The sequence below is a fragment of the Rosa chinensis genome, chromosome 5 (genome assembly GCF_002994745.2).
Source record: "Rosa chinensis cultivar Old Blush chromosome 5, RchiOBHm-V2, whole genome shotgun sequence".
NCBI lineage: Eukaryota > Viridiplantae > Streptophyta > Magnoliopsida > Rosales > Rosaceae > Rosa > Rosa chinensis.
In genome coordinates, this window is record NC_037092.1 from 44,785,404 (window position 1) to 44,810,425 (window position 25,022).

The 25,022-nt window shown below is 44.0% G+C and overlaps 2 protein-coding genes across 2 annotated transcripts; one reads left to right on the forward strand and one right to left on the reverse strand.

The window, feature by feature from the left end:
* Positions 1-15,720: 15,720 nt before the first annotated feature.
* On the reverse strand, positions 15,721-16,342 carry LOC121048971 (pentatricopeptide repeat-containing protein At1g05750, chloroplastic-like). Its single transcript, XM_040505876.1, has 2 exons — positions 16,180-16,342; positions 15,721-16,070 (listed from the first exon to the last, which is right to left on the reverse strand). Exons 1-2 carry the CDS (start codon positions 16,340-16,342, stop codon positions 15,721-15,723), a joined length of 513 nt encoding a protein of 170 aa, XP_040361810.1.
* Positions 16,343-21,758: 5,416 nt separating this feature from the next.
* Positions 21,759-24,776, forward strand: LOC121049215. Its single transcript, XM_040505877.1, has 4 exons — positions 21,759-22,403; positions 22,467-23,194; positions 23,588-24,360; positions 24,445-24,776. The coding sequence occupies exons 1-4, from the start codon at positions 21,759-21,761 to the stop codon at positions 24,774-24,776; spliced, it is 2,478 nt and encodes an 825-aa protein (XP_040361811.1).
* Positions 24,777-25,022: the final 246 nt, after the last annotated feature.

Here is a 25,022-nt window from a genome sequence, read left to right on the forward strand (position 1 = left end):
ATGGTGTCTATTTCTGATATGGAACGTCTGATCAATGGACCTGAATTTGCAATGTACCTACGAAGGTAGTCGCATCATGGTGATCAAGACTTCGAGTTCACAAAGACTTTAAATCTGGCGATGAAGACAAAATACCGCAGATTTTTATTTATAGTCTTTTATTTTTCCAAGAATTATGTCATGGCAATTATGCCTTATATCAATAAAATGACTTATTGTATTAACTCTTTCCCTCTAAGCGTACTCAAGAGTACTTGTGATGTCTAGGCAAGGTTTGATCTGAGAGAACGGTTTTAAAAGTGAGCAACGCTCCACCAAAATCTCGCCTTACCTTACCTGGTCACAACTAAATTGAAATTGCCGAATGGATAGAGTGACTACGATTTGTCTACGATTTGATTTTTATATTGGATTAGATTATGGTCACGAAACTTTGGTGTCATCATTGGATATTATTAATAAAGTATCGATTTATTTTATCTCATGTCGTAGACATGTTTTTCGAACTTTATTATTTCAAAGATATAAGAGCCAATGGTTTTCATGTGGAAACACATTGTGAGAATGGACAAGAGTTCCTTTGCATCACCTCTAATGACTACGGACATAAACGAGTATTAGAGAAACTTATGTGTCGCTCTAGTGGGTTGTATGCAACCACTATTCGAGTCATTGAATCCAACCATGTCATGAGAGATGATTTATGGGATTCCGACACGTATAGGCTTTGGCACGACCGTTTGGGACACCCAGGTCGTGACATGATGATCCGTATATTAAAGACTTCACCCGGACATCCCTTTTTCAGAACGAAAGGAAGTAAAACTTGAAATTTGGATCAAGGAGGAGCACCTGCGCCTCACGGTGCCTTCCCCCTTCAAGTCCGGCCACCACTAGCCGGCGCCGCCATCCCCCTGCGGCTCAAGGGTGGCTTTGACGCCACCTCTGCTCCTCTGACTCAAATTTCGACTTCTAAAGTCCATTGTGACTTCATGGCTCAACCAAAATCCTCATTGGTTGTTTCCAAAGCCCATCATTCGTTCTGCAAAGCCTGCTCTTTAGCAAAGTTAGGATCGAGACCATCCTATGCAAAGGACACCAAAGAAAATATACCATTCTTGCAAAGAATCCAAGGTGATATTTGTGGACCTATTCAACCACCATGCGGACCATTTAGATATTTTATGGTGTTGGTTGATACATCGACACGCTGGTCACATGTCATGCTATTGTCCACAAGGAACGCTGCATTTGCTAAACTCCTAGCACAAATAATTAAGTTACGGGCTCACCACCCTGATCATCCCATTAAGTCTATAAGATTAGACAATGCTGGGGAGTTTACATCAAAGACTTTTGATGATTATTGCATGTCCATTGGGATTGATGTTGAACATCCTGCTCCTCATGTTCATACCCAAAATGGTCTCGCAGAAGCCACCATTAAACGACTACAAATGGTTGCTCGAGCATTGGTGATGCGCACCAATCTCCCTATTTCTGCTTGGGGCTATGCAATATTGCATGCAGCTGTGCTTATTCGTCTGAGGCCCACTGCCACTCAACCCTTCTCTGCGTCCCAGATGGTTACTGGGTATGAGCCTGATGTCTCACACTTACGCATATTTGGGTGTGCAGTCTATGTGCCTATTGCGCCGCCACAGCGCACCAAAATGGGTCCTCAAAGACGATTAGGCCTTTATGTTGGATATGATTCTCCAACAATTATCCGCTACATAGAACCCTTGACAGGCGATTTCTTTACCGCTAGATTTGCGGATTGTCACTTCGATGAGACAGTCTTCCCGTCGTTAGGGGGAGATAAGAACATCAATGTTCAACAGGAACGACAGGAATTGTCGTGGTCTGTCCCCACTCTGTCTCATCTTGATCCCCGAACCGCACAGTCAGAAATTGAAGTAGGGAGAATTCTCGATCTTCAGAACGTAGCAGATTCGATGCCTGATGCGTTTTCTGATATCGCTAAAGTGACGAGATCACACATACCTGCTGCAAACGTGCCTGCAAGGATTGATGTCCCTAAAAGTAGAGGACATGACGCCAACTCAAGAATGCATGAGCATGGCGCCAACGTCCCATCTCTCAATGATGGTGACGTTGTGGCTAGGCCCACGGCTCCCGCCAAGAAGCGCGGGAGGCCCATAGGTTCGATGGATTCTCGCCCAAGAAAGAAAGCGAGTTCGGCACAAAATAATCCATTAATCATCGATGTAAATAATCCATCTCATGAGAATATTCCGGATTATGGTTATGTCCAAGAGACATCATTGGGGGACGCTCCAATGTCAGAACCAACTCCAGAGAATAGAGAGATCTCCATAAATTACACTAGTGTACATGAGATGATGGATAGAAATTCTATGGCGATTGATGATGCATTTGCATATCATATTGAAAAAGGAATTATAGAATATGATGATATCGAACCTCGCTCTGTTGAAGAATGTCAACAAAGAGCGGATTGGCCTAAATGGAAAGATGCAATCCAGGTTGAATTGGATTCACTAACAAAGAGACAGGTATTTGGGCCTGTAACGCAGACACCCCCAAGTGTAAAGCCTGTTGGCCATAAATGGGTCTTTGTTAGAAAGCGTAATGAGAAAAACGAGGTTGTTAGATACAAAGCCCGCCTTGTGGCGCAAGGTTTCTCACAACGCCCTGGAATTGACTACGAGGAGACATATTCTCCCGTAATGGACGTTATAATGTTCCGCTACCTTGTCAGTTTGGTAGTTTCCGAAAAACTTGACATGCAGCTTATGGATGTGGTTACAGCATATCTCTATGGGGATCTAGATTCAGAGATATATATGAAGGTTCCAGATGGACTTCAATTACCCAAATCAAGTGGCTCTAAACCACGGAGCGCGTTTTCAATAAGATTAAAACGCTCACTATATGGATTAAAACAATCCGGACAGATGTGGTATAACCGTCTAAGTGACTACTTGATTGGGAAGGGATATATTAACAATGAAATATGCCCATGCGTGTTCATTAAAAGAACAAGTTCCGGATTTGCAATCGTAGCAGTTTATGTCGATGACATGAACCTAATTGGAACTCTAGATGAGTTGAAGGTAACTGCTAAATACTTGAAATCCGAATTTGAGATGAAAGATCTTGGGAAAACACGGTTTTGTCTCGGTTTAGAACTCGAGCACCGTAGTGATGGAATCTTGATCCATCAGTCTGCATATACTCAGAAAATCCTAAGGCGCTTTAATGAAGATAAAGCAAAGCCTACGAGTACTCCCATGATCGGCCGTAGTCTTGAGCCCGGAAAAGATCCGTTTCGTCCAAGGGATGAGGACGAAGAACCATTAGAGGCCGAGGTGCCCTATTTGAGTGTAATAGGCGCATTATTGTACTTAGCTCAATGCACAAGACCGGATATCTCATTCGCAGTGAACTTGTTAGCTCGACATAGCTCTGCGCCAACACGCCGCCATTGGATTGGTATAAAGACAATCTTTCGATACCTAAGAGGTACGATTGATATGGGCCTATTCTATCCCTACAGAGAGAAAAGGAATGACGGAAAATTGGGATTGGACCCCAAGAGGCAAAACGCCCCCGTCCATGGAATGGCCGCCGGCCATGTTGCCGCCGCCGGCGCCGCCACCGCTCATGGTGGCCGGCATTCTCCTATCTCCCTCCATCAAAACGACAATGATGTCTTGATGGGTTTTGCTGATGCAGGGTACCTCTCTGACCCTCACAAAGGTCGCTCCCAAACTGGTTATGTCTTTACCATGGGAAGCACTGCGATATCTTGGAGGTCTACAAAACAGACCCTTGTTGCTACTTCCTCAAATCATGCAGAGATTATTACTCTACATGAAGCTGTACGTGAATGTGTATGGCTAAGGTCCGTAATTCGACACATTCAAGGAAGTTGTGGTTTGAAGTCTACCACAAATTAACCTACATGCATTTATGAGGATAATGCAGCTTGTATTGAACAAATGAAGTTAGGTTTCATCAAGGGCGACAACACCAAGCATATATCGCCTAAGTTCTTTTATAATCAGCAACAACAATCACTCCTAAAGATTGAAGTGAATCAAATCCGATCAGAGGATAATGTAGCGGACTTATTCACTAAGTCGTTACCTAAATCCACCTTCGAGAAACATGTGAAGAGCATCGGATTGAGAAAGTTATCCGAACTCCCACGATTATAGCAATCAGGGGGAGATATCGACATCAGGGGGAGTTATGATGTCTACATGTTCGATCTCGAAGAGTGAAGGACGTGTTGTGCTCTTTTTGTCCTTCGACCAGGGTTATTTTTATCCCACAGGGTTTTTGTTACCTGGCAAGGTTTTTAACGAGGCAACGGATGAAGCGTCACAACCAAGTTTGAAGCGGCACAAGGGGGAGTGTTGAAGGAATATCGATTTAGTGTGCCTTATCAAACTAGGAGTAGCAATAGGAGAGAAGGTTCTAGATTTCCCAATCCTACACGGATTGGTATTCCTTGTAACATTAGAACTAGCACTTTGTAATCCCTATATATAGGGCTCCTATTCTCAATAATAAGAATACATCTCTCTCATCAATCTCTCTCAAATACATTATACTTAAACACGACTTTGCTTTAAGATTCTGATTTTGGGACATCATACTGCAATCAGTACCCTTTTGTACTATATTTGAAGAATGCCGTAACTAGACAACAGATGTTTACTAGATAGATAGCCCGCGCTTTGCTGCGGGTCTTTTTGTTATCAGTATGTGTTTTCAGTCAATTACAGTACATAAACAACAATTATCTTTTGGTAGTTAAACCCTAAATGAAGCTAGATAGCCTGCGCTTTCTTTCTGGATTTTCTGAACCCAAAGAGCAACAGTCGGTTTCACTCCAAAACCAGTAGCAACTGCAACTACAATTCGCAAAGGCTTGAGCATAGATACATAAAAAAATTCAACTAAACTCGACTGCTGGATAACACCGGTGGCAACTGTAATACAATCTCCAAAGGCTTGAACATATGATACGAAAACCGGCCCTGTCATGTTAAGACACCACGTTGATACACCAACCTAGAAAGCTGAGCCAAAAACTCCCTGTAATAGTACCATTGGAAATTTGAGTAAGTTTCAAAGAGCAACACATCATGGTTAGTTTTGGTTATTTACTTACCGAGTACACAACATCTAAAAACCTTACTGGTGTAGTGTATCTGAGTTGGAAGTTAGTCTCTATTTTTTTCCATTATTAATCATTCAATCTAAAACTGAGTTTAGATCTCCAATCCAAACCTAGACACCAAACAGGGCCCTAAAGAACAAATGACTAACATATATCCAAACCTAGACACCAAGCAGAGCACAAATGACTAACAAATTACCAACATTTATTTATGGGGTGGATGAATTGCAGGTGGTCATAATCTGTGAAAGTTGTAGCTCAAATTCAGTTAACTTAGATTCTTCTCCATTCGTATTCACTTGGAGCAAGACCTTCAAAGACTTTCTCCCAATGCTATAAACAACAATATTAAGACGGTTTGCAATCTGCAGAACATTTGAAATAACTTAAAAACCAACCAAAGTGCTCAATTTATAGAATTGGATTACTAAAACCAGAACTTCCCCCATTCAAGACATTCTAAAAAAGCTACTACTTTAACTGCCCATACTTTGATCACACGAAAAATTGTATTCATATATTCATGACAGAGGCATAACATTATTGTCCCTACTAAATATTAAACAGAATCGAGGACTTATAGCGCAAAGTGTTTTTCTTAATTAAGACACATGTTTTGTTCATTTAAATTAGTCTGTTCTGTTAAAATATGCAACTATATTACATACATGAACAGATCAAAGATAAAGTTGGCGAGATTTTCATAAGCGCTCCAAATCTATCAAACTCAAACCATCAGAACTAAGAGCATTAGTTCAAATCATCTGAATTGTAACAATCACTAAAAGCATAAGTGCACATCTAAACTCCTTCAACCGAATTTTGGTACCTCAGTTGATGTATTAGCCAATCTAAAGGCTGCCTCAATTCGAACTCTCCAGAAGGCCTTGGGATCAAAGAGCAAAACTTCATAAAACTACTCTCCTCACAATTCATGATTCCACAGCTAATATAACTATGAATAATTTGATAATACCTTGGAGTCAATGAGAAAGTTATGTAGAGCATTAACAACAGAAAATGGAAGCTGAGGTAAGGATTCAAGCATTGCAATTGCTTGTGACTGAGCAACAACATCTTTGTCCTTCTCCAACTGATTAATCTGATATGGCAACCACCATAAAATAATCAATGACCAATACACTTATCTAACACGGAAGAGAAACAATCGATTGAGCATAAGTACCTTGGTGATTAACCAACATGTCTATAACTCCATAGAAGCATGTAAAATCACCAACATCTCATACGTACCCACATTTGTACAGGTTGATTAAAATGAATTTCCGCAAGGTATTCAATTCAAGATAAAAAAAAACATGACTAAATACATCCCAGGGCAGTGATGCTTCTCTTCAGTAGCCTGCATTTCAAACATTGCTTTACCCTTCAGATTCCCATCACTGTCTTGCATTCTCAACACAAAAGTGAACTCTCAATTCAACCAAATTACATATGAAAAGTATTGCATTCCACAGTTCAAATTCCCAGCTCAACAGCTCAAAAACCATGATATTTTGGCCTAAACTCTTCCCATGCCAGCAACCCCAACACTATACACAAAGCTACAAACAAAACTAAAATCCAATTGATGAACCATTCTCCTCGTTCCTTCTCCGAGAAATTGCACCGAATAGGTTCAATTTCTCCACCTAAATTCCCAATCACATTTATTCAACACGATCGAGCTAAACTTCCCTAGTTTTTTACAATCCAAAAAATCAAAACCAAAATAAAAAAACTAGGGTTTTTGTCCATTTACCCCATTTATAGAGAATTTTTTCCCACTTACTCCATTAAGTTTTTTTAATTCTCTCTTACCCAAAACACTCTAAGGAGGTCTTCCCTAATACTCCATTAAGATTTTTTTTTTTTGTTTTTTAATTTTTTTTAATACCATTTTACCCTCACCTCTTTGTTACTTAGAGAGAGAGAGAGAGAAAATAGAAGAGAGAGAAACCATAAGAGACTTCGCCGTAGCTCTGTCACCGATCGCTGGAATCTGGTCAACTTTCACCGGATTCCGATCACAGGCCGCCACCCACCGAAATTTTTTGAAACACTCACCGAAAAGATTTATTGCCCCACAATAGACGACTATCAGTCATGTATTGCCCTCCAATTGACGTTTATTGCCCCCCAATAAACGACTATCAGTCATGTATTGCCCTCCAATAGACGTCTATTGCCCCCCAATATGACAGGACCCACCCCAGATTTCCCCTTGAAATCCAAAGTGGCACTGCTGGGCCCACCTTAGAAGAAATTCTACCAAAAATTTGGCGGAACTCCCTCTTAAAACTCGCATGCAGTAACAATCTTGGAAATACTCTTAATCATCATCTTTACTGAAATCTCCATCACGTAAAATAGAACATCTTAAAATCTCTTAAAATCTCATATTCAATCCTTATAAAAACATCATTTTCATGAGGCTCGTTTGATGACTAGAAATGACTGTTGTCTAGTCATCTCATGCCATCTGGGAGGGACTGCCACACAGATGACGCATCGGAATGGACTGCCAACCGGAATAGGAGGCGGTGGGTAGAAGGGACTGCCAACTAACTACCTCATATCATCTGGAAGGGACTGCCAACCAGGTGACGCATCGGAAGGGACTGCCAACCGGGATGTAGTCTGGAAGGGACTGCCAACCAGACTATTACCTAGAAGGGACTGCCAACTAGGTAATATACGCATGCGTCAAAGATAGCCTCCTCAATAAACTGGAAACAACCTCAATATCTCAATAAATCCTCGAAAGCATAAATCAAAAACTCGGTAAATCAATAAATGCTTTCGGAAAGAAATCTCAATCTAACTTCAAAGCTGATAAGTGAGGAGCTCAAAACTTAAGAAATCTCAATAATTCAATCATGCTCAAATATTTGATGAAACATTGGTACTCGTGAATCCTCATAAAAAAAAAATCGATATTCGAAATCAATAATTCTCACAATACTTTCTGAATCAGTCACTTCCCGAAAATCATTTCCCAACTCAATAATTCATAATTAAATAGCTTGAAAAATCTATTGAAAGCCCTCGGGAAGGAAATCCACTAAAAAAAATCCCGTAACTCATAGAGCATAATAAGTCTCAAGAAATCAAGCTCATAAAATCATAACACTTAATAATTCAAATAATAAATTAAACCTCAATCGGAAAATAATAATATACTGCATGCACATTTAATTTAAAATAAATGTCCACTCAATGTACTATTTAGGCTACCACGCTACCAGTTTCCTACATCGAGCAGTAGCTCGGAACGTCACTCTGTATACAATTATAATTCGTGAATAACAATCCGGAAATTAAATGCAATTCCCACATCAAATCCTCATAAATTAACATTTCTATTTCTTCTCTGATTAAACCAAGACTTTATCATTTGCACCAATTCTTTAATTGAAGGTTTCTAGGGCAAAACTGAGAGAAATTCGATAGTGGAATTCTCATAAATCAATAGTTGAACTTCTGAAATTCCGATTAATATCCAAACCTCCTCCAATTTCCACCAAACATATCCATAAATTCATAACAATAACTACTACTTAATAGACTAAAACAACTCACCAGAAACGGCCAGACGCGCCCTCACTCGCCGCCGGTCAACCACCATATCTGGCTACCAAATTTTACCAACATCATCAACTCAACATTCTAAGCATCTTTCATAACTGTGGCCAAGTTCAATTTCAAGTCTAAAGGGTCGAAATTACCTCAAATCTGTACGGGGTTTCTTGCCGTCGATCCGCCCTAATCCGGCCAAATCGTTGATACCCATTGCCATGGATCGAACCATGAAGATGAGGACTCCATGCTATGGGTGGTGGAACGGCCGGAAATTTCCGGAAAAGGCGAAATCGCCGGAGACCCGAAATGCCACTGCAGTCACCGCCTTGTTGCACCCCCTACAACCCAAATTGCGCCACCAAACTACCACAGACGTGTAGAGGAGGAAGAGAGGGTTCCATAGTGTTACGATCCCCAGGATCGTAACCATGGAACGACATCGTTGCAAAAGAGAGAAAGAAGATGAGAGGAAAAACTAAGCAAATAAAACTAATTCAATTCTTCAATGATCCCCTGTTACAAGTGCTAGTGGTTATTTAAGCAAAGAAATTATCTAGAAGTAATGGACTCCCGAAACATAAAGCCCAAATAAGCCCATACAAGAATAATGGCCCATATAAAAGTATAGAATCATAACATTTCCACCCGCTAGAAAAACAGGTTTGACCTCAAGCCTGAATTATCTTCCAAATTGTTCCTACTCCATCAAGCAAGTCACCACCCAAGCTCAGTACTTTTTTCAAACCCAAGAAATCAACAAGTGCAACAAACTGATCTGCAAGGTCAGCCACATTAAGAAGAGAAAAATATGAAGATATCACATCAGCTGCCCACTCATGTCCAGCAATAAGCAAACACATCTTCTCCAAATTGTGTGCAAACCCACCATCAGTTTCAATGTCAAACACTTTGGCAAGTGAAATTTTCATTAATATCAATGACGTAGTAGTCTGTTTCTCTTGGAATGAAGAAGCTAGCTCTGCACAGCAACTCAATAAAGTAGCATAAGAGAATGGTGTGGGAAGCATCTCATGTTGCCTCATCTTCTTAAAGTAAGTAACAACTTCCTTATCTTGAAAATTGAGACAAAGACCACACTTTGAATACATGCCAATAAGCGCACTTGCAACATATATATCTGTATCAAAGGCAGCCTTGCGTGAGCTGAGCTGAATACACACTGCAACACTTTGAATACACACTGCAACAATAGAGTTGAGTGCAAATGCCACAGCAGTAGCTTCATTTTCGTCATTTGTAACTTGCCAAGTATGTAGTAGTGCGCATAGATGAACACTCAATTGAGAATTAGAATTTGACTACCAACAATTCGAATTTTGCATATTAGAAAAGACCCTCAAGGCTTCTCTATTGGTACACTGCAGTAGATGGCTTGAATTCACAAATTCCATCATTTGGAAGTGCCTAATGGCAGACAACAAGAGAAGCAGAAGAGCTTCATTTGACCACATGGGTAATGAAAAATGTTTTGAAGGAACCAAGGCAAGATCTCCAAAGTCAATTGTAACGAAGCAAAATTCAATAAGCCATGCATTGATGAATTCAGGGAGGAAAAGAGAACAGCTCACAGGAGAATAATGATTCCCATTATAAACATCACCATACCTAGGTTCGAGGCCTTGTTTCTTAGACTTCAAAGACACCAGCTCGTTAATAGAGATAACCACCACAAGTCCAATGATATAGTGTGCATATGAGGAAGGATAATGTTGAATTGCTTTTGAGAAAGTCAATAGCTTCATCAACAAAAATCTTGGGTGGCAAATATGACGAGTTTCACTCTCATCCAAAGAAGATTGGACCAAGTAGTGCAGGATTGAAGATGTGGTTTCAATTGGCCTGTCCTGCATATGAACAAATAGAATCTTGGCATCTCTGCTAGTGCTCTCATAAGTGATGTAGAAAATGTCTTTCTGACCCTCCCTCATTTTGGTAACATAGTCCTTCAAGCTTGTAAGTTCCTCATTGCTCTTTGTGGAGTGGTAGCAAAGGTCAGCCAGCTTGAAAAGCACATGCACATCACGCCCCAAAATACCTCCCTAAGCATTCACTTCATCAAGAATGTTGTGTTCTTTATCTTAAAATTGAATACCAACACAAGAAATAACAATACCGCAACAACATGATCTATCAACCACAATTGTAGAAGACTCTAGCTTCTGAGCTTTAATAATCAAAGTTGCCAACTCTTTCACATTTTTGTTATCAAGAAATCCTCTAACAACTCGACAATAGGTTTCACCATCCAAATCCAACCATTCCCCATCATCAGGAGGCCAAATTTCTGCTCCATCTTTACAGTTCAAGGAACTATGATTATAGTGCTTAATCACATCGGGCACAAAACTCTCAAAATCTCTTCTAACATCTTGAAAATTTAAATTCAAAGTAGTGGATACCTGAGACAATGAGGTTTGAGTCATTTCACCAATTTCGTCGAATGCTTCCTTGCAAAAGAGTATAATCTCTTTCGTCTCACAATGACAAAGCTGCAAGCAAAGAATAAACCATTGCACTAACTTTGCTTCAGATTGTGTTTTGGCTGTAACTCTTGATTTCCACTTCCCTAATATGAACTCCAACACCCTTTCAGAATTCATTTGCATTTTTCCAAAGTTGTCTACAACAGAAACATTTTCTTCACCAAAATTATCATTCAAGAATCTGTTCCCAACAGATGATCCATTAGTATTTTGGTATTCTTTGTTGGCAGAAACATCACAAAAGTTATACAAAAGATAGTCCAAACTATTTCTCTCCAATTTCAATACCCTTGAGGCCTGGCCCGTGTCAAACAAATTGCATATATAAATGCCAAAAGCACGTTGAAACCACACAATATCTCGACCCGTTCCATGCATCACTTTTCTCTTAGGAGGGTCCTTAAAAACTTCCCTAAGATATGGACCAATATGAATTCTAAGCTTCAAAGTATCTACTATAAAATCTGCAGTACTTGTAGAAATTTGTATCAAACAAGTCAATCCTTGGAAGGGTCGATATTGGTTGTGCTCCAAATCAACTGCAAATTCTTTATGTGGCTCGTGCCGTTCATTATACATCCTTGTAGAAACAAGTGCAGCGTCAAAAACAGGTTGCTTGACATCATTTTCCATATCATCAAACCCATCTAACTTCGACATTTTATCAAACAGTTGGAGGGCATGAAATTCTGACATTCCATTGCTAAGCTGCTCCTCATCTTCATCCTCGTCCTGCTTACCAATGACACGCTCAGGCTCACTGAACTCTCTACCATCTCCACTATTCACCTCAGTCCTCTTCTCGACACTCTCCCCATTCTCCAATTTCTCATCAATACCATCAGCATCAAACATAAAACCCATACCATTACAATCATCGTCGTCCAGTAGAGGAGGCGGGCGGGCAGTGAACTGTGCTAGCGACGGAGAAGTCACAAACCGGTCCCTATGGTGTTGATTTAACGCTTGCTGCGGTTGCGAAGTGAAGGATTGAGCGGGCTCCAAGGCCAGGACCAGCCTTTTTACGGTTCGAGGGTTGAGTGTTTCCAGTGTGGCTCCCTTCTCTAACGCCTCCAAGACTGCAAGGTTGACGCCCTTAGGGACGACGTCGTCTCGTTTGAGTTTCTCATCCCAATTCCGGCCTGGTGAAGCGAAGTCGACCTGAGTGGCGAGGTTGCCCTCCTCGGCGACGGCGACGTAGAGGGATTGGTGAGGCTTCTGGAGCTCTTCCATGAGGGTGGAGACGGCAAGCTTGGAATGGAGAAACTCCATTTGCTCCAGAACACCAGAAATTGGTGGCGGAGAAGATGGATTTGTAGCCTCTGCAAGGTAGGTGTGTGGGTCGGATGATAAAGAAGAGGAAGATGGTGTGGTTTGGATCCAACCCATGAATAGAGCTAAGGGCTCACAGTCGCCCACTGAAAGAAAACACGATGGAGGTTTGGGATCGAGAAATTGAGGTTGGGGCACAAAAGTGAGTGGTTGCAGTGAAGGTGGATCGAACACCTGACCTATAGATAATGCAACGATAGGTGAAGGTGGAGCAATAGGATGAATCGGTTGCAAGTATGGAGGTGGGATGAAATGTGAGTGAGTCTGAGGAACACATGGAAATTGGTGAGGGAGTAAGTGGCCATTGATGATGGTTGCAGAAGGGTTGTGTGGTGGAGGTGGGTAAGGGTTGGGTTGTGTGAAGTTGGTCACCATCTGAGCTTGGCTATAGGGGTTACCTTGAAGATGATTTGACCAAGCACAGTAATAGTTGCCGGATATCCCACCGCCGTAACCCGCAGGAAACAGGCCCAGTTGCGGGCTCTGATACCAGTTGTTACGATCTCCGGGATCGTAACCTGAAAAATGACATTGTAAACACAGGAGGCTAAAGAAAACTAAAGGAAATAAGTAAATAAAAAACTTCAATATTCTTCAATGATCCCTTGTTACAAGTGCTAGTGGTTATTTATGCAAAGAAATTATCTAGAAGTAATGGACTCCCGAAACATAAAGCCCAAATAAGCCCATACAAGAATAATGTCCCATATAAAAGTATAGAATCATAACACATAGCCGCCGGCCTTGTCCAAATCCGTTGTCGGATGAGGGAGAAATCGCTGGCCGAAGCTGACGGGGTCGGGGAGAGAGAAACAGAGCAGAGAGAGAAAGTTACGGACTGGGTAGGTTCTGACCTACCACAATAACTTCTCATATATAGGAATTTACCATGAACAGTAACTTTACCTTTTAGCTAATAACTTTCACATACGAACTCCGATTTTTATGTACCACATATGCACGCGCTCGGTTTAACGTCCTCTACAACTTTCATGAAGAACATTTTCTCAAATTTTGACCCGAACAAAAAGCCAACTTTAAGGGCCCTCTAAAATATCGAAACAGAGCTAAAAAGTAAATGTAAATGTCGTTTATCCATCGAAAGACTCATAAACTGGTAAATTTGGGTTCGGGACGTTACACAATAGGACTTTCAGTCGCCAGAATGGGAACTAATCTACCTAAATTTAAACAAATAAAACTTTGATTACAGAAAAAAAAAAAAAAAAAAAAAAAGGAGATTACATCAATTCATAAACGTCTATTGATGTATTGCCCCCCAATAGATGTCTATTGCCCCCCAATAGACCTTCAATAAACCTGTATTGCCCCCAATAGACCTTTATTACCCTCCAATAGAATTTCCCCCCCCCCCCTTTCCTTCTAGGCCTTGAACCCATATTTTACCCAAAAACAAAAGGGAAGAGAGAGAGAGGGTCAAGACGTGCTCGATGTTAGACGAAAAAAAAATGCACACAACCAAAACAACCACCTTACAATAGAGAATGCAATACACACATCACCAAAGCAGGAAACGAGAGAAAACAACAACTACAACTATTATTTCATTCCAATTCAATTCAATTCATATAGCACAAAAAAATCTTCTAGAAAAAAGCAACCAACCTTTAGTGGCCTACCATTCTAAAAAAAAAAAAAAAACTGCAGTGGCCTACCGTGTGCTAATCCAATCCCCATAATAGCCAACAAGATAATCAAAACAAGGCTAATACATCAAAATTAAAACAATATGAGATCTTTCTGATACAATATATTCAAAATTCTCATGCATATTCTCCTTAATTAGATCGTGAAAAGAAAAGCTCCAGATTCTACATGTCAGCCTTGTGCTTGACATCATCGGCCTTCTTCGACGACTTGTCATCGTAGGAAGACGACGACGACGAGCGGCGGTGGGAGTAGATCTTCTCCATAAGTGATGCCCCTGGTATCTCTTCTGGCTCCGCCATGGCTTCTTCTATACTAAAGATCGAACAGTTTCAGAGGGAGAGAAAAATGAGAGGGGGAGATCTGAAGGGAAGGGGAGGAAGGAGATGTGGGCGTCGTCCTTCGGTTCCGGAACTGCCATGGCAGAGGGAGAGAGATAGAGAGAGAGAGAGAGAGAGAGAGAGAGAGAGAGTGCATGATAATTGTTATTTAATTAGATAATAGTTATTTAATTAGGTGAAGGGCAGAATAGTAATTTCTCTTTAAATTGGGTTAATGAGAATAAAATTCTATTGCTAGAGTAAGTGAGATGATTTTAGCTCATTTTGGTGTTTTGGGTCAATGACCCTTCTTCTTAATAAGCAAGATTACCACTAAGTTTTAGTCATGCTCGTACTATTCCCTTATAATCTGTTCAGGAACATACCCACATAATTTGAGCTCAAAAGAGAGAAGTTCTAGCCAGGGGCGGATCTAAGTAGTGGCTTGGGCAGGCTAGAGCCCGTTCAAGATTTTTAGGCTTAAAAAAAAATTAGATGTATACTTTAATGATGTGAGTTTAAATGTTTAATTGACGTGGGTAAGTGGGTTTAATAGATTTCAAAACTTATCAAGGTCGATCAGTGGGTCTTCTTTATGCTGTGCAATTGTTGTGGGTTTAATTGATTTCAATACTTATCATTTTATCAATTATTGTACTATCTCAATATCTCGGCCAGGAGCTTGGCCTCATTCAAATGCCGAGTAATCAGTTCAAGTTTATAGAGTTAACTTTGCAGATTGGGCATGGGTTTATTTGCTAGCTATTTCGTTCTATCCTCGGCTTTATACTCAGAACAAACTTTTGGGTTGAAAAAAAAGAAACTATATATATGATCTATATTTTTTGTTTATATGTATGTTTATTTAACAAAACCACTTGAACTCTCAAATTATCGAAGTCAAACTCCTCTCTGGCTCTCACATTCTCTCCGTCCATCACAAATTCTCATTCTTCTTCGCAAAAAGGCCTAAATTAAATCTTTGAACACTTGAACTCTCAGGTTCTCATCTCCCCACTCTTGCATTCGCACACCTGTGCATAATTGTACTAAAAATAAATTTTTGGGCTTCGCCCAAATGGACACATAAATATGTAGCCCTCCCAATTTTCGAATCCTAGTTCTGCCACTGGTTTTAGCGTTGAATATATATACTCTGCATCAACATGGGATTTACCACGAATTCATGAATATCACAGTCAATCTCAACTGAACTAAATCCTAGCACCTTCTGGATTCCGAGGTCTTTCATAGTTTTTCTAACCTTGTTTGCACCATCCCACCTACCATCTGCTGCATATATGTTGGCAAGGAGCACATAATTCGAATCAACACCAGGATCCAACTCGAACAGGTACTTCATCAGTCTTTCAGCTAAGTTGATATTTCCACTAGTTCTACAAGCTGCTAGCAAAGAACCCAAAACAACTTCATTTAGCTTCCTCGGCATGTTCTCTATTACATTCAAGGCATCTTCCAGCCTCCCTGCACGGCTATAGAGATCAACTATGCCAGCCATAATGCTCAATTCTCGGGGTTATTTTGTGTATTCTCTTCATGTTATCAAAGAAACGTAGCCCCTCATCGACTAAACCAGCATGGCTGCATGCAGTAAGAGCCCCAGTGAAGCTGACACCGTCCGGCTTGAACCCCTCCTTCTGCATCAGGTTGAAGAACACAAGAGCTTCCTCTGCATGCCCATTCGCCGCAAAACCCACAATCATAGAGTTCCATGAAACCAAGGTCCGATCAGGCATGTTGTCAAACACTTGCCTAGCAAAATCAATACATCCACATCGAGAATACATATCAATCAACGAGTTACTTATCCGAACATTGTGTTTGAGCCCAAAACATAGTTTGGCAAAATCCTTTAGTGGGTCTGAGCCAGTGGGCCGATACCTGCGGCCCAAAAATGGGACTACATGGACTTGGGTTGTGGCGCTGCTCATCCCGTGTTTCAGAAGGAGATATCGGCTTTAATTGTATGAAGATATGAGCGCTCGTGAAGGCGTGAAGATATATTTGCAATTAATACGTGCGGATCCTACTGCTCGCATCCAGCGATCACATCTAGGATTCTAAGAGGCAATTAATCTTGACCTATATTCTAAGCGATGACAGAAGCGAATAGTTATCACCCATAATCATATCAATACTATTAAGAGTTTTGATTTGATTCAAGGCCAATAACTGTGGCCTAAAATATAGTATTCCATTCCTATTTGGAGAATGAATCTGCAGTAGCCTATATATAGAGGCTAAAGATGATACGGAAAAAAGACCTCTCTCTAATCAATCAATCCCAGCGATTACAAAGCCTCCCCGGAGCAAACCCTCAACCTTGTTGAAACCCGGTGACCGCCCGCCAGTCCTAGTCTCCTCGCGAGCCGACTGTCAGCCTCACCAGATCAACCCGGCGACCGTACTTCCAGTCCCAGTCTCCCCAAGAGCCGACTGCGAGCACAACCGCCACTGTTACTTCCAGCGAAGCAAGGGTAACGCCCTCGCAACCCAGCGAAGCTAAAGTCACACTTTAGCGAATCCGTGTTCCTCTCAAACTTCCCAGTGATTGCTCTGCTCAGCTTTCAAGTTGAGTATCGATTCAGTGAACGCAAAGTGACCACAACCAAAGCCCTTACCCGCGTAAGGCAAGAAGTCCTTTTCCGGAAGGCAAGAAAAGAACCCTGTGACGAGGTTGGTGCTCTCCTCGTCCACAGCGCTTGAAGAAGAAGTCAGGTCACGGGACTACCCCAACGACTGCACCCCGCGGTGCTGGCACGCCTGCGCAACCACTCGCCCAAAAGAGACTGTTTGCACACCAGCTGGTTTTGGAGCCAAACATTTTGGCACGCCCAGTGGGACCACAAACTAGGGTTTCTTTCTGAACGCAACCATTGGGAAGCCTAGTGATAACCCTTACCAAAAAGGTTACGCTAGCTGCCCAAAGCATAAGGCCTCCAGCTACAGATCGCATTCTCGTGCGGACTGTCGTGGTCTATCTGAGGAACAAGTGACGCTACGATTCTCTCTGTAGACTCAATCATCCAGTATGTCAACTTCTCAAGGTGAGAATCGCTCGGCCGCAACTGAGGGTCAGAGCGTTAACACTAATCAGGCCAGCGAGCCTGTCAATCCCTCCACTGTCAACACTGTGTTGGAGGGTGAAGAGGAAGAGGCTTTTGTTTCGAAGCCTATCCCGGAAGGAGCAACCATCGATGAGACTATCGCGATCCTTATGGAGAATGTCGAGAATTATCGCAAGAAGATGGACGCGGATCTCGCCAGAGAAACTTTAAAATCAGAAAGGCTCCTCCGCGAGTTTGAGCAGCGCATGACTCTCTATGCGGAGAACACCAAGCAGCAGGTCACACAGACAGAGGGCGCCTTGAAAGCCCAAGCTATAACGATCGCTGCCGCACAAAATGAGCGTCATAAGACAATTCTGAACGCTATAGCGGATCATTCCAAGCAAACCGCATCAAACATAGCCGATCTCCGCAAGGATGGAGCCAACTTGGCAACTGAAGTGGCTATGCAGAGAGCTGAATTGAACCATGCGAAGGAGGTGATGCACACGGCCTTAGGAGACCCTAATACTATCCTTGGTTCTCTTGGCCAGCCGTCCGGTTCAGGCAAGTACGTGCCACCAAATCAGCGCGACAAGGCCAACCAGAACGTCGGTTCTTCGTCGACGATGGCTGCTGCTACTCCATCAAAGAACAAGGAGCAGGCCTTGGTTATTCCTGGCAGCAAGGAAAAGGCTGCTTCATCGAGTGGACAGGCCGCCAAGAAGCATCAAGCCTCGAAGGGTATAGGAGCTGCGTCAGAGCCTACGACTTTTATCCAGTACGACAGTGACGGAGCGGAAATAGTATATCAAGAATTGCCAGGAAGCTATTATGCGCTCGACCAAACTGGCACTCCGATCAGGATAACCGCTTTGTCAAAGGAAGAGATTAACCCTGCAGTGACTCTCCAGCCAAAAGCGGCTACCCACACTGTACATGTCGGGGAAGGATCAACAATAGTAAACCAGGCAGCCCCTGGGCATACTGCTCACCGAGCTGCGGTCATACCCCCTCCGCCTCCGGGTCCGGAGTACGTGAGACGTGAGGAGGTAGAGGAGATGATCAGATTGGCAAACCCTAGGGCTCAGCCAGATGGAGTGTACGAGGGACCTTTCCCGCCAAACATCATGCTCGCACCTTTCCCTCGAGGTTATAAGAACATTATTTTTTCTACTTTTTCAGGGGAAGACACGGAAGATGCGGCCACTCATTTGGCCAGATTTAGGGTGCAGTGCGGCCAATATCAGAATGATGACGTCCTCAAGTGCAGGATCTTTGGTACCTCCCTATCCGGCGCTGCCTTCAGATGGTTCTCCAAACTTAGGCCAGGGACAGTGACGGATTGGCTGGCGATGGAACTACTTTTCCGGGAAACATTTGGGAATATTGAGCCTGAAGTAGATCTGGCCTCTCTTACTCAGATGGCCTAACAGCCTACAGAATCAGCAGTCTCTTATCTTCAGCGCTTTCAAATCCAGAAAGCCAAACTGAACGTCATTCTGCCCGAGAAGGAGTTGGTCAAGTTGGCGGTTAAAGGCTTGGAACCCCGGCAAAGAAAGAAGCAGCATGGCAGCATGATACATTCGATGGGAGAACTCATCACGGAAGTAGGCAGTTTTGAGCATCTCCTTCGAGAGACAGATGCAAGGAAGAATGCTTCCAAAGGAACGTATGTGCCCGGTAGACACCGTACGGTAGCGGCCCTGAGCTACCAGCCGACCACTTACGACCCTTATTATCATCGCGGTATTGGAGAGGTGAGCCAGGACGATGAAGAGGATGAGGATAATGATATAGCAGCCTACGAACTGACTGGGAAGAAAAGCTCGTCTTTGAAACAGTTGAAGATTGCCAAGGAGCCTTTTAAGCTCAAGTCGATGGCCTTCACTAAGCCCGAGTTCGCAGCATATACCTACGATGCCAACAAAGCGCACGAGATTCTCGACGAAATGATTGCTGCGAAGATGGTGAAGGCTGATTTTGGGCCGTTTCCGCGGCCAGAGCAGTTGAAAGGGAAGAAATACTGCAAGTTCCATAACCTGTGGAACCACAACACTGCGGACTGCGTAAAGCTCAAGGACCAAATTCAAGTATGGCTTAATAACGGTAACTTGCAGGTCGAAGCTCCAGTCACCGCGACGGCACTGGTGGATGTGGACCCTTTCCCTGATACTGGGGTCAATATGGTCAACGTAGACTGGAATAGAAAGCAGCAACGGAAACCAACACTGGATTTGGCCACGAGCAAACAGGGTTATAAATCCACCGCAGGTGAGGCATCTGTTAAGGATAAAATTGCGACAACCAACCAGGCCTCACCCGTGGTTCTGTGCTCGCGATGTAAAGAGGACTGTGGTATCCAAATGCCACATGAGGAAGTCGAGCAGACATTTCGCTTTGGTTCCCTGCCACCAGTCAAGTGGGCTTCCCTGTCGCGGAACTATCAGCCTACCAGCCCGAGGGAACGGGAGAAAGTGACATCACCACCACCCCCCAGAGACTCCAATTTATTCCTGAACTTAAAAGGAACCGCGAAAGAACCAAAGCAGGAAAAGGTCAGAAGCGGCTGCAAAGATGTTCTGACCAAGCCCTATATACCACCTGCAGCAGCTAATCCTATCAAAGAAGGCAGATGGTACACCAGGGAAAAGGGGAAGGCAGTGGAGATTAGCCCGTCCAGGAAGAGGAAGCTACAGCGCAGGTTCGGTGAAGCCAAGCGCACTCTAGAGGCCTTAGACCAAGGCCTAATCAAACCTTCCCAATTGGTCAAGTCGCCTGAACGATACCAGAAAGAAATGGAGGCACTGGCCGCTAAACCACTGAGACCTCTCCGTGGTCTTGACAAACAAACAGATTTGCTAATGGGGGCTTCAAAGCCCAGTGTGTTTTGCAGGATTACTAAAGAGATCTCACCGCTGCCTACCCAAAGGAATGGCTCGCCAACTCAGCGACCGCATATCAGGCACAGACTCTCCCATGAAGCACCGGTGGTCAAGGCTTCAGTCTTCGACAGGCTGGGGAGCAAGGACAGAGGGGTTAGCACCTTGCAATGGCGACCTAAGAAAGTCCAAAGTGCGGTCATTGCCGCCCCAAAAGAGTGTAGGGAACCGGAAAACCCTAAGCCGTTGGCAGTTGAGCAAGAACTCGAGTCACAAGGGCCTGAACATTGCCAGGTAAAAGGCCTTACAGAGGAGTCGTTAGTAGATCGCTTGGCTCGGCAGTTTCAGACTGATATCCCGTTGGAAGAACCCAAGATTGATCTGAATGTCGACGTGGAGGGAACTGAGTCAGATAATGTTTCTTGCAACATGGTTTACATGCTCCCCGCGAAATGTGCCTTGCCGGTCGCGGCTCAGGATTGCGTAGAGACAGAAGAAGAGGGTGCGCAACCATTGCAGGTTACCTCAGCAGCCGCAACACTGTTAGAAGACGGGGCCTTACCAGAACCAGCGGGGGTTCCAGACAAGGGGTCACTCATGCACTTCTCTAGGCCAACACCGGCCATGGTCCAACACATGCGGCCGCTATACATTACGGCAGACATCGGTGGTATTAAAGTCAGCAAAATCATGATTGACACCGGAGCGGCCGTTAATGTTGTCACTACTCGGACCATGCACTTGCTTGGAATCAAGCGAGAGAAAATCCAATCCACATCTCTTGCGCTTAAAAATTTCGCAGGAACTGTAACCAAAACCCTAGGGTTATTGTTCTTGCGTATTAAAGTCGGACCAGCAGAGGGAGTTTATGCTTTCTTTATGACGGATTGTTATGCGGCCTACAGCGCCATTTTGGGCAGGGATTGGATCCATCAGAGTTACTGTGTTCCGTCGACACTCCACCAAGAGTTAGCTATGTGGAATAGAGAAACAGACACGGCAGAGGTGGTCCCAGCAGATCCCCGTCCATTCCCGGTCTCCGCAAATTATGTAGATGCCAGGTACTATTTGGAGCCTATCACTCCATTGCAGGTTAGTGGCATCGATGATAAGGGCCGCCCCACAGGGGTGACGGCCTCTGAACTGGCACAGTGGGGTCTCACGCTCGCAAAAGAAGGCTTGGAGCGGCCCGGCCATGCTGTGCCCAAACCTTTAACTGCTTAATGGATTACGACCTCATTGAAGAGGGAATGGAAGCCTTCCACTCGATACACGAACGGTTGTCATCATACATGGTGGAAAAAGAGGCTTACGATCGCGCTGCGACCTTAGAGGTCGTCAATGAAGAACTCGCTGATCCGGAGGATGACGAGGAAGTCCATATTCAGCTCGCTCCGGCGGCGCTGGACGATACACCTCCCAAGGTCAAAGACCCTACTGAGAAGGTCAACCTGGGTACTGTAAGTGAGCCTATGGAAGTATTGATCAGTGCTTACCTAGAGCCTAACGAGAAACAGAGGCTCATCGAACTATTGCTAGAGTTCAAGGATTGCTTCGCGGAGAAGTATGAGGACATGCCCGGCCTGTCACCAGACTTGGTTTGTCATCAATTACCAACTCTTGCTGAAAAGAGGCCCGTCAAGCAGGAACCTCGACGAATGAACTCCGAGACCCAGATTTTGGTAAAGGAGGAGGTAGAAAAAATGCACAAATCCGGCATCATAAGGGTTGCCAAGTATAACCAGTGGTTATCTAATATAGTGCCTGTCCGAAAGAAAAATGGCAAGCTGAGAGTCTGCGTTGATTATAGAGACTTGAATCTCGCCACACCTAAAGACGTTTACCCCATGCCGGTCGCGGATATGTTGGTAGACGCGGTGGCAGGCCATGAACTGTTGTCCTTCATGGACGGCACCGCAGGATATCACCAGATTCCGGTCGCTGAAGAGGACAGACACAAGACTGCTTTCTGCTGCCCTGGCTTCGCGGGAGTTTTCGAATATGTGGTCATGCCTTTTGGCCTGAAGAACGCCGGTGCGACGTATCAAAGAGCCATGAACTTGATCTTCCACGACCTACTGGGAAAGGTTTTAGAGATATACATTGATGACGTAGTCGTCAAGTCCCAGAAGCGAGGGGATCACATCGCGGATCTCAGGAAAGTGTTTGAGCGCATGCGCCGACATAGACTCAAAATGAACCCGGCCAAGTGTGTGTTTGGGGTTCAAGCAAGGGACTTTCTGGGGTTTATAGTCCACCAGCGAGGAATTGAGGTCCCAGAGGACAAGGCAAGCGCAGTCATTAATGCATCTCACCCACGGACGAAGAAGGAATTACAGCGTCTTTTGGGTAAGATTAATTTTCTAAGGCGTTTCATCTCTAATTCTGCAGGGAAAATCCAGCCCTTCTCACCCTTGCTGAGACTACAAGGACAGAATGAATTTGTGTGGGAACCCAAGCATCAAGAGGCTTTCGACAGTATCAAGGCCTATCTGGCAAACCCACCAGTCTTGGTTCCACCGAGAACCGGGGTCCCGTTGAAGCTATATATCGCGGCAGCCGACGCTTCCATTAGTAGCCTGCTCACTCAGGACGATGAGGACGGTGTCGAACACGCTATATTTTATCTCAGCCGTGTACTGATGGATTGCGAGACAAGGTACACCCCTATGGAAAAGCTGTGCTTAACCCTATACTTTTCGGCGTGCAAGTTGCGACATTATATGTTATCCTTTACTACTTGCATCATCGCTCAGACCGATTTGGTCAAATATATGTTGTCCCGGCCTATCTTGAGAGGCCGCATTGGCAAATGGGTATTGGCACTTTCAAAGTTTTCGCTCCAGTACGTACCCCAGAAGGCGGTAAAAGGGCAGGCTATCGCAGATTTTCTAGCGCATCATCCTCCGCTAGAAATACCCGTACTGAAAGAGTTGGAAATTGCCTGCAACTCCACGACTCGATCAGATAAAGCATGCATCCCTGAATACGAGGTTTTGTATCAGGCTACAATCTCTCTACAGCCCTGGGTGTTATTCTTTGATGGCTCAAGAACGGATACTCTGGCCGGCGCAGGGATTGTTCTGAAGAACCCCGCCGGTGATCGTTTCTCTTATTCTTTCCAGCTCACGTTCCAATGTACTAATAATCAGGCCGAATATGAAGCTCTTATCATTGGACTCGAAGTCTTGTTGGAAATGGGCGTCCGGGACGTTCAGATTCGCGGCGATTCTCAGCTCGTTATCAATCAGCTTCTGGAAAAATATCGGTGTACGAGTTGGCTGCTCATCCCATACCTGAATCGCGCCATCGAGCTTTTGGACCAGTTTACAGATGTTGATATGGAACATATACCACGTGAACGTAACTTTGCTGCTAATGAGCTCGCTCAGTTGGCTACAGGCATTAGCTTGAAGTACGGAGTGCGCGAGCGCATCCTGAAAGTTGAGCGTCGCACACTACCTTCGTGGCTTGCTCGACCTGATCCTCCAGACGATCCCATGGTTGCGGTACTAGAACCCATTGATGTCGATTGGCAGATTCCACTGCTTGAATACCTCAAACAACCAGACTCCAGCGCCGATAGGAAAACTCGTTTCCTCGCACTGAATTACTTCCTTAGAGGCGATGAACTGCGCAGACGTGGAGAAGATGGCATAGATTTTCGATGTGTCTACGGTCGCGAAGCCAAGAGATTGCTGCGCGAGGTGCACACGGGGATATGTGGATCTCATCAAGCCGGGCCTAAGATGCGTTGGCTCCTCCGACGTCATGGTTACTATTGGCCTAGCATTTTGAAGGACTGTATCGCATTTGCCAAAGGCTGTGCGGACTGTCAAGCACACGGTCCTGTCCAGCATGTTCCTAACATTCCTATGCAACCTATCATTAAACCTTGGCCTGCGCCAGGTTGGGCAATGGACTTGATTGGAATGATCCATCCTCATTCTTCCCTACAGCACAAGTTTATCATCGTCGCCACTGACTACTTCACGAAATGGGTTGAAGCAGAGCCTCTGAAGGAAGCCTCCGGCACTACCATTCGCCAGTTTATTTTCCATAATATTCTCTGTAGGTTTGGCATCCCTGAAGTGCTGGTATCGGACAGGGGGGCAACGTTCATGGGAGGCCCCGTTGAGGAGCTGGTAAATGACTTTGGCATTCAATTCACACATAGTACTCCGTATTATGCTCAATCTAATGGTCAGGCGGAGGCGAGCAACAAGACAATCATCACCTGACTGAAGAAGATGTTGGTGGAGAATCCTCGACAGTGGCATGATACTTTGTACGAGACACTTTGGGCCTATCGCACTTCTAAACGTAACCCCACCGCCACGACGCCGTACGCGCTTATGTTTGGACATGACGCTATCTTACCATTAGAAATTAATGTTCATTCCTTACGAGTCCAAGAACAGCATCACTTGATTGGCGAGGATTATGTTCAAGCTATGTGGCAGGAGCACGAAGACTTAAGCGAGCAG

Bases quoted from the DNA above. Each gene is read 5' to 3' on its own strand.
- LOC121048971 (XM_040505876.1), bottom strand. From the start codon at position 16,342: ATGCCTGATCGGACCTTGGTTTCATGGAACTCTATGATTGTGGGTTTT. The intron at 16,071-16,179 runs GTTTAGTCGATG...ATAGCCGTGCAG, and splicing joins TACTGCATGCAGCCATGCTG to GGAGGCTGGAAGATGCCTTG.
- LOC121049215 (XM_040505877.1), top strand. From the start codon at position 21,759: ATGGATTACGACCTCATTGAAGAGGGAATGGAAGCCTTCCACTCGATA. The intron at 22,404-22,466 runs GTAGACGCGGTG...GGATATCACCAG, and splicing joins TGCCGGTCGCGGATATGTTG to ATTCCGGTCGCTGAAGAGGA. The intron at 24,361-24,444 runs GTGCGGACTGTC...GGCCTGCGCCAG, and splicing joins TATCGCATTTGCCAAAGGCT to GTTGGGCAATGGACTTGATT.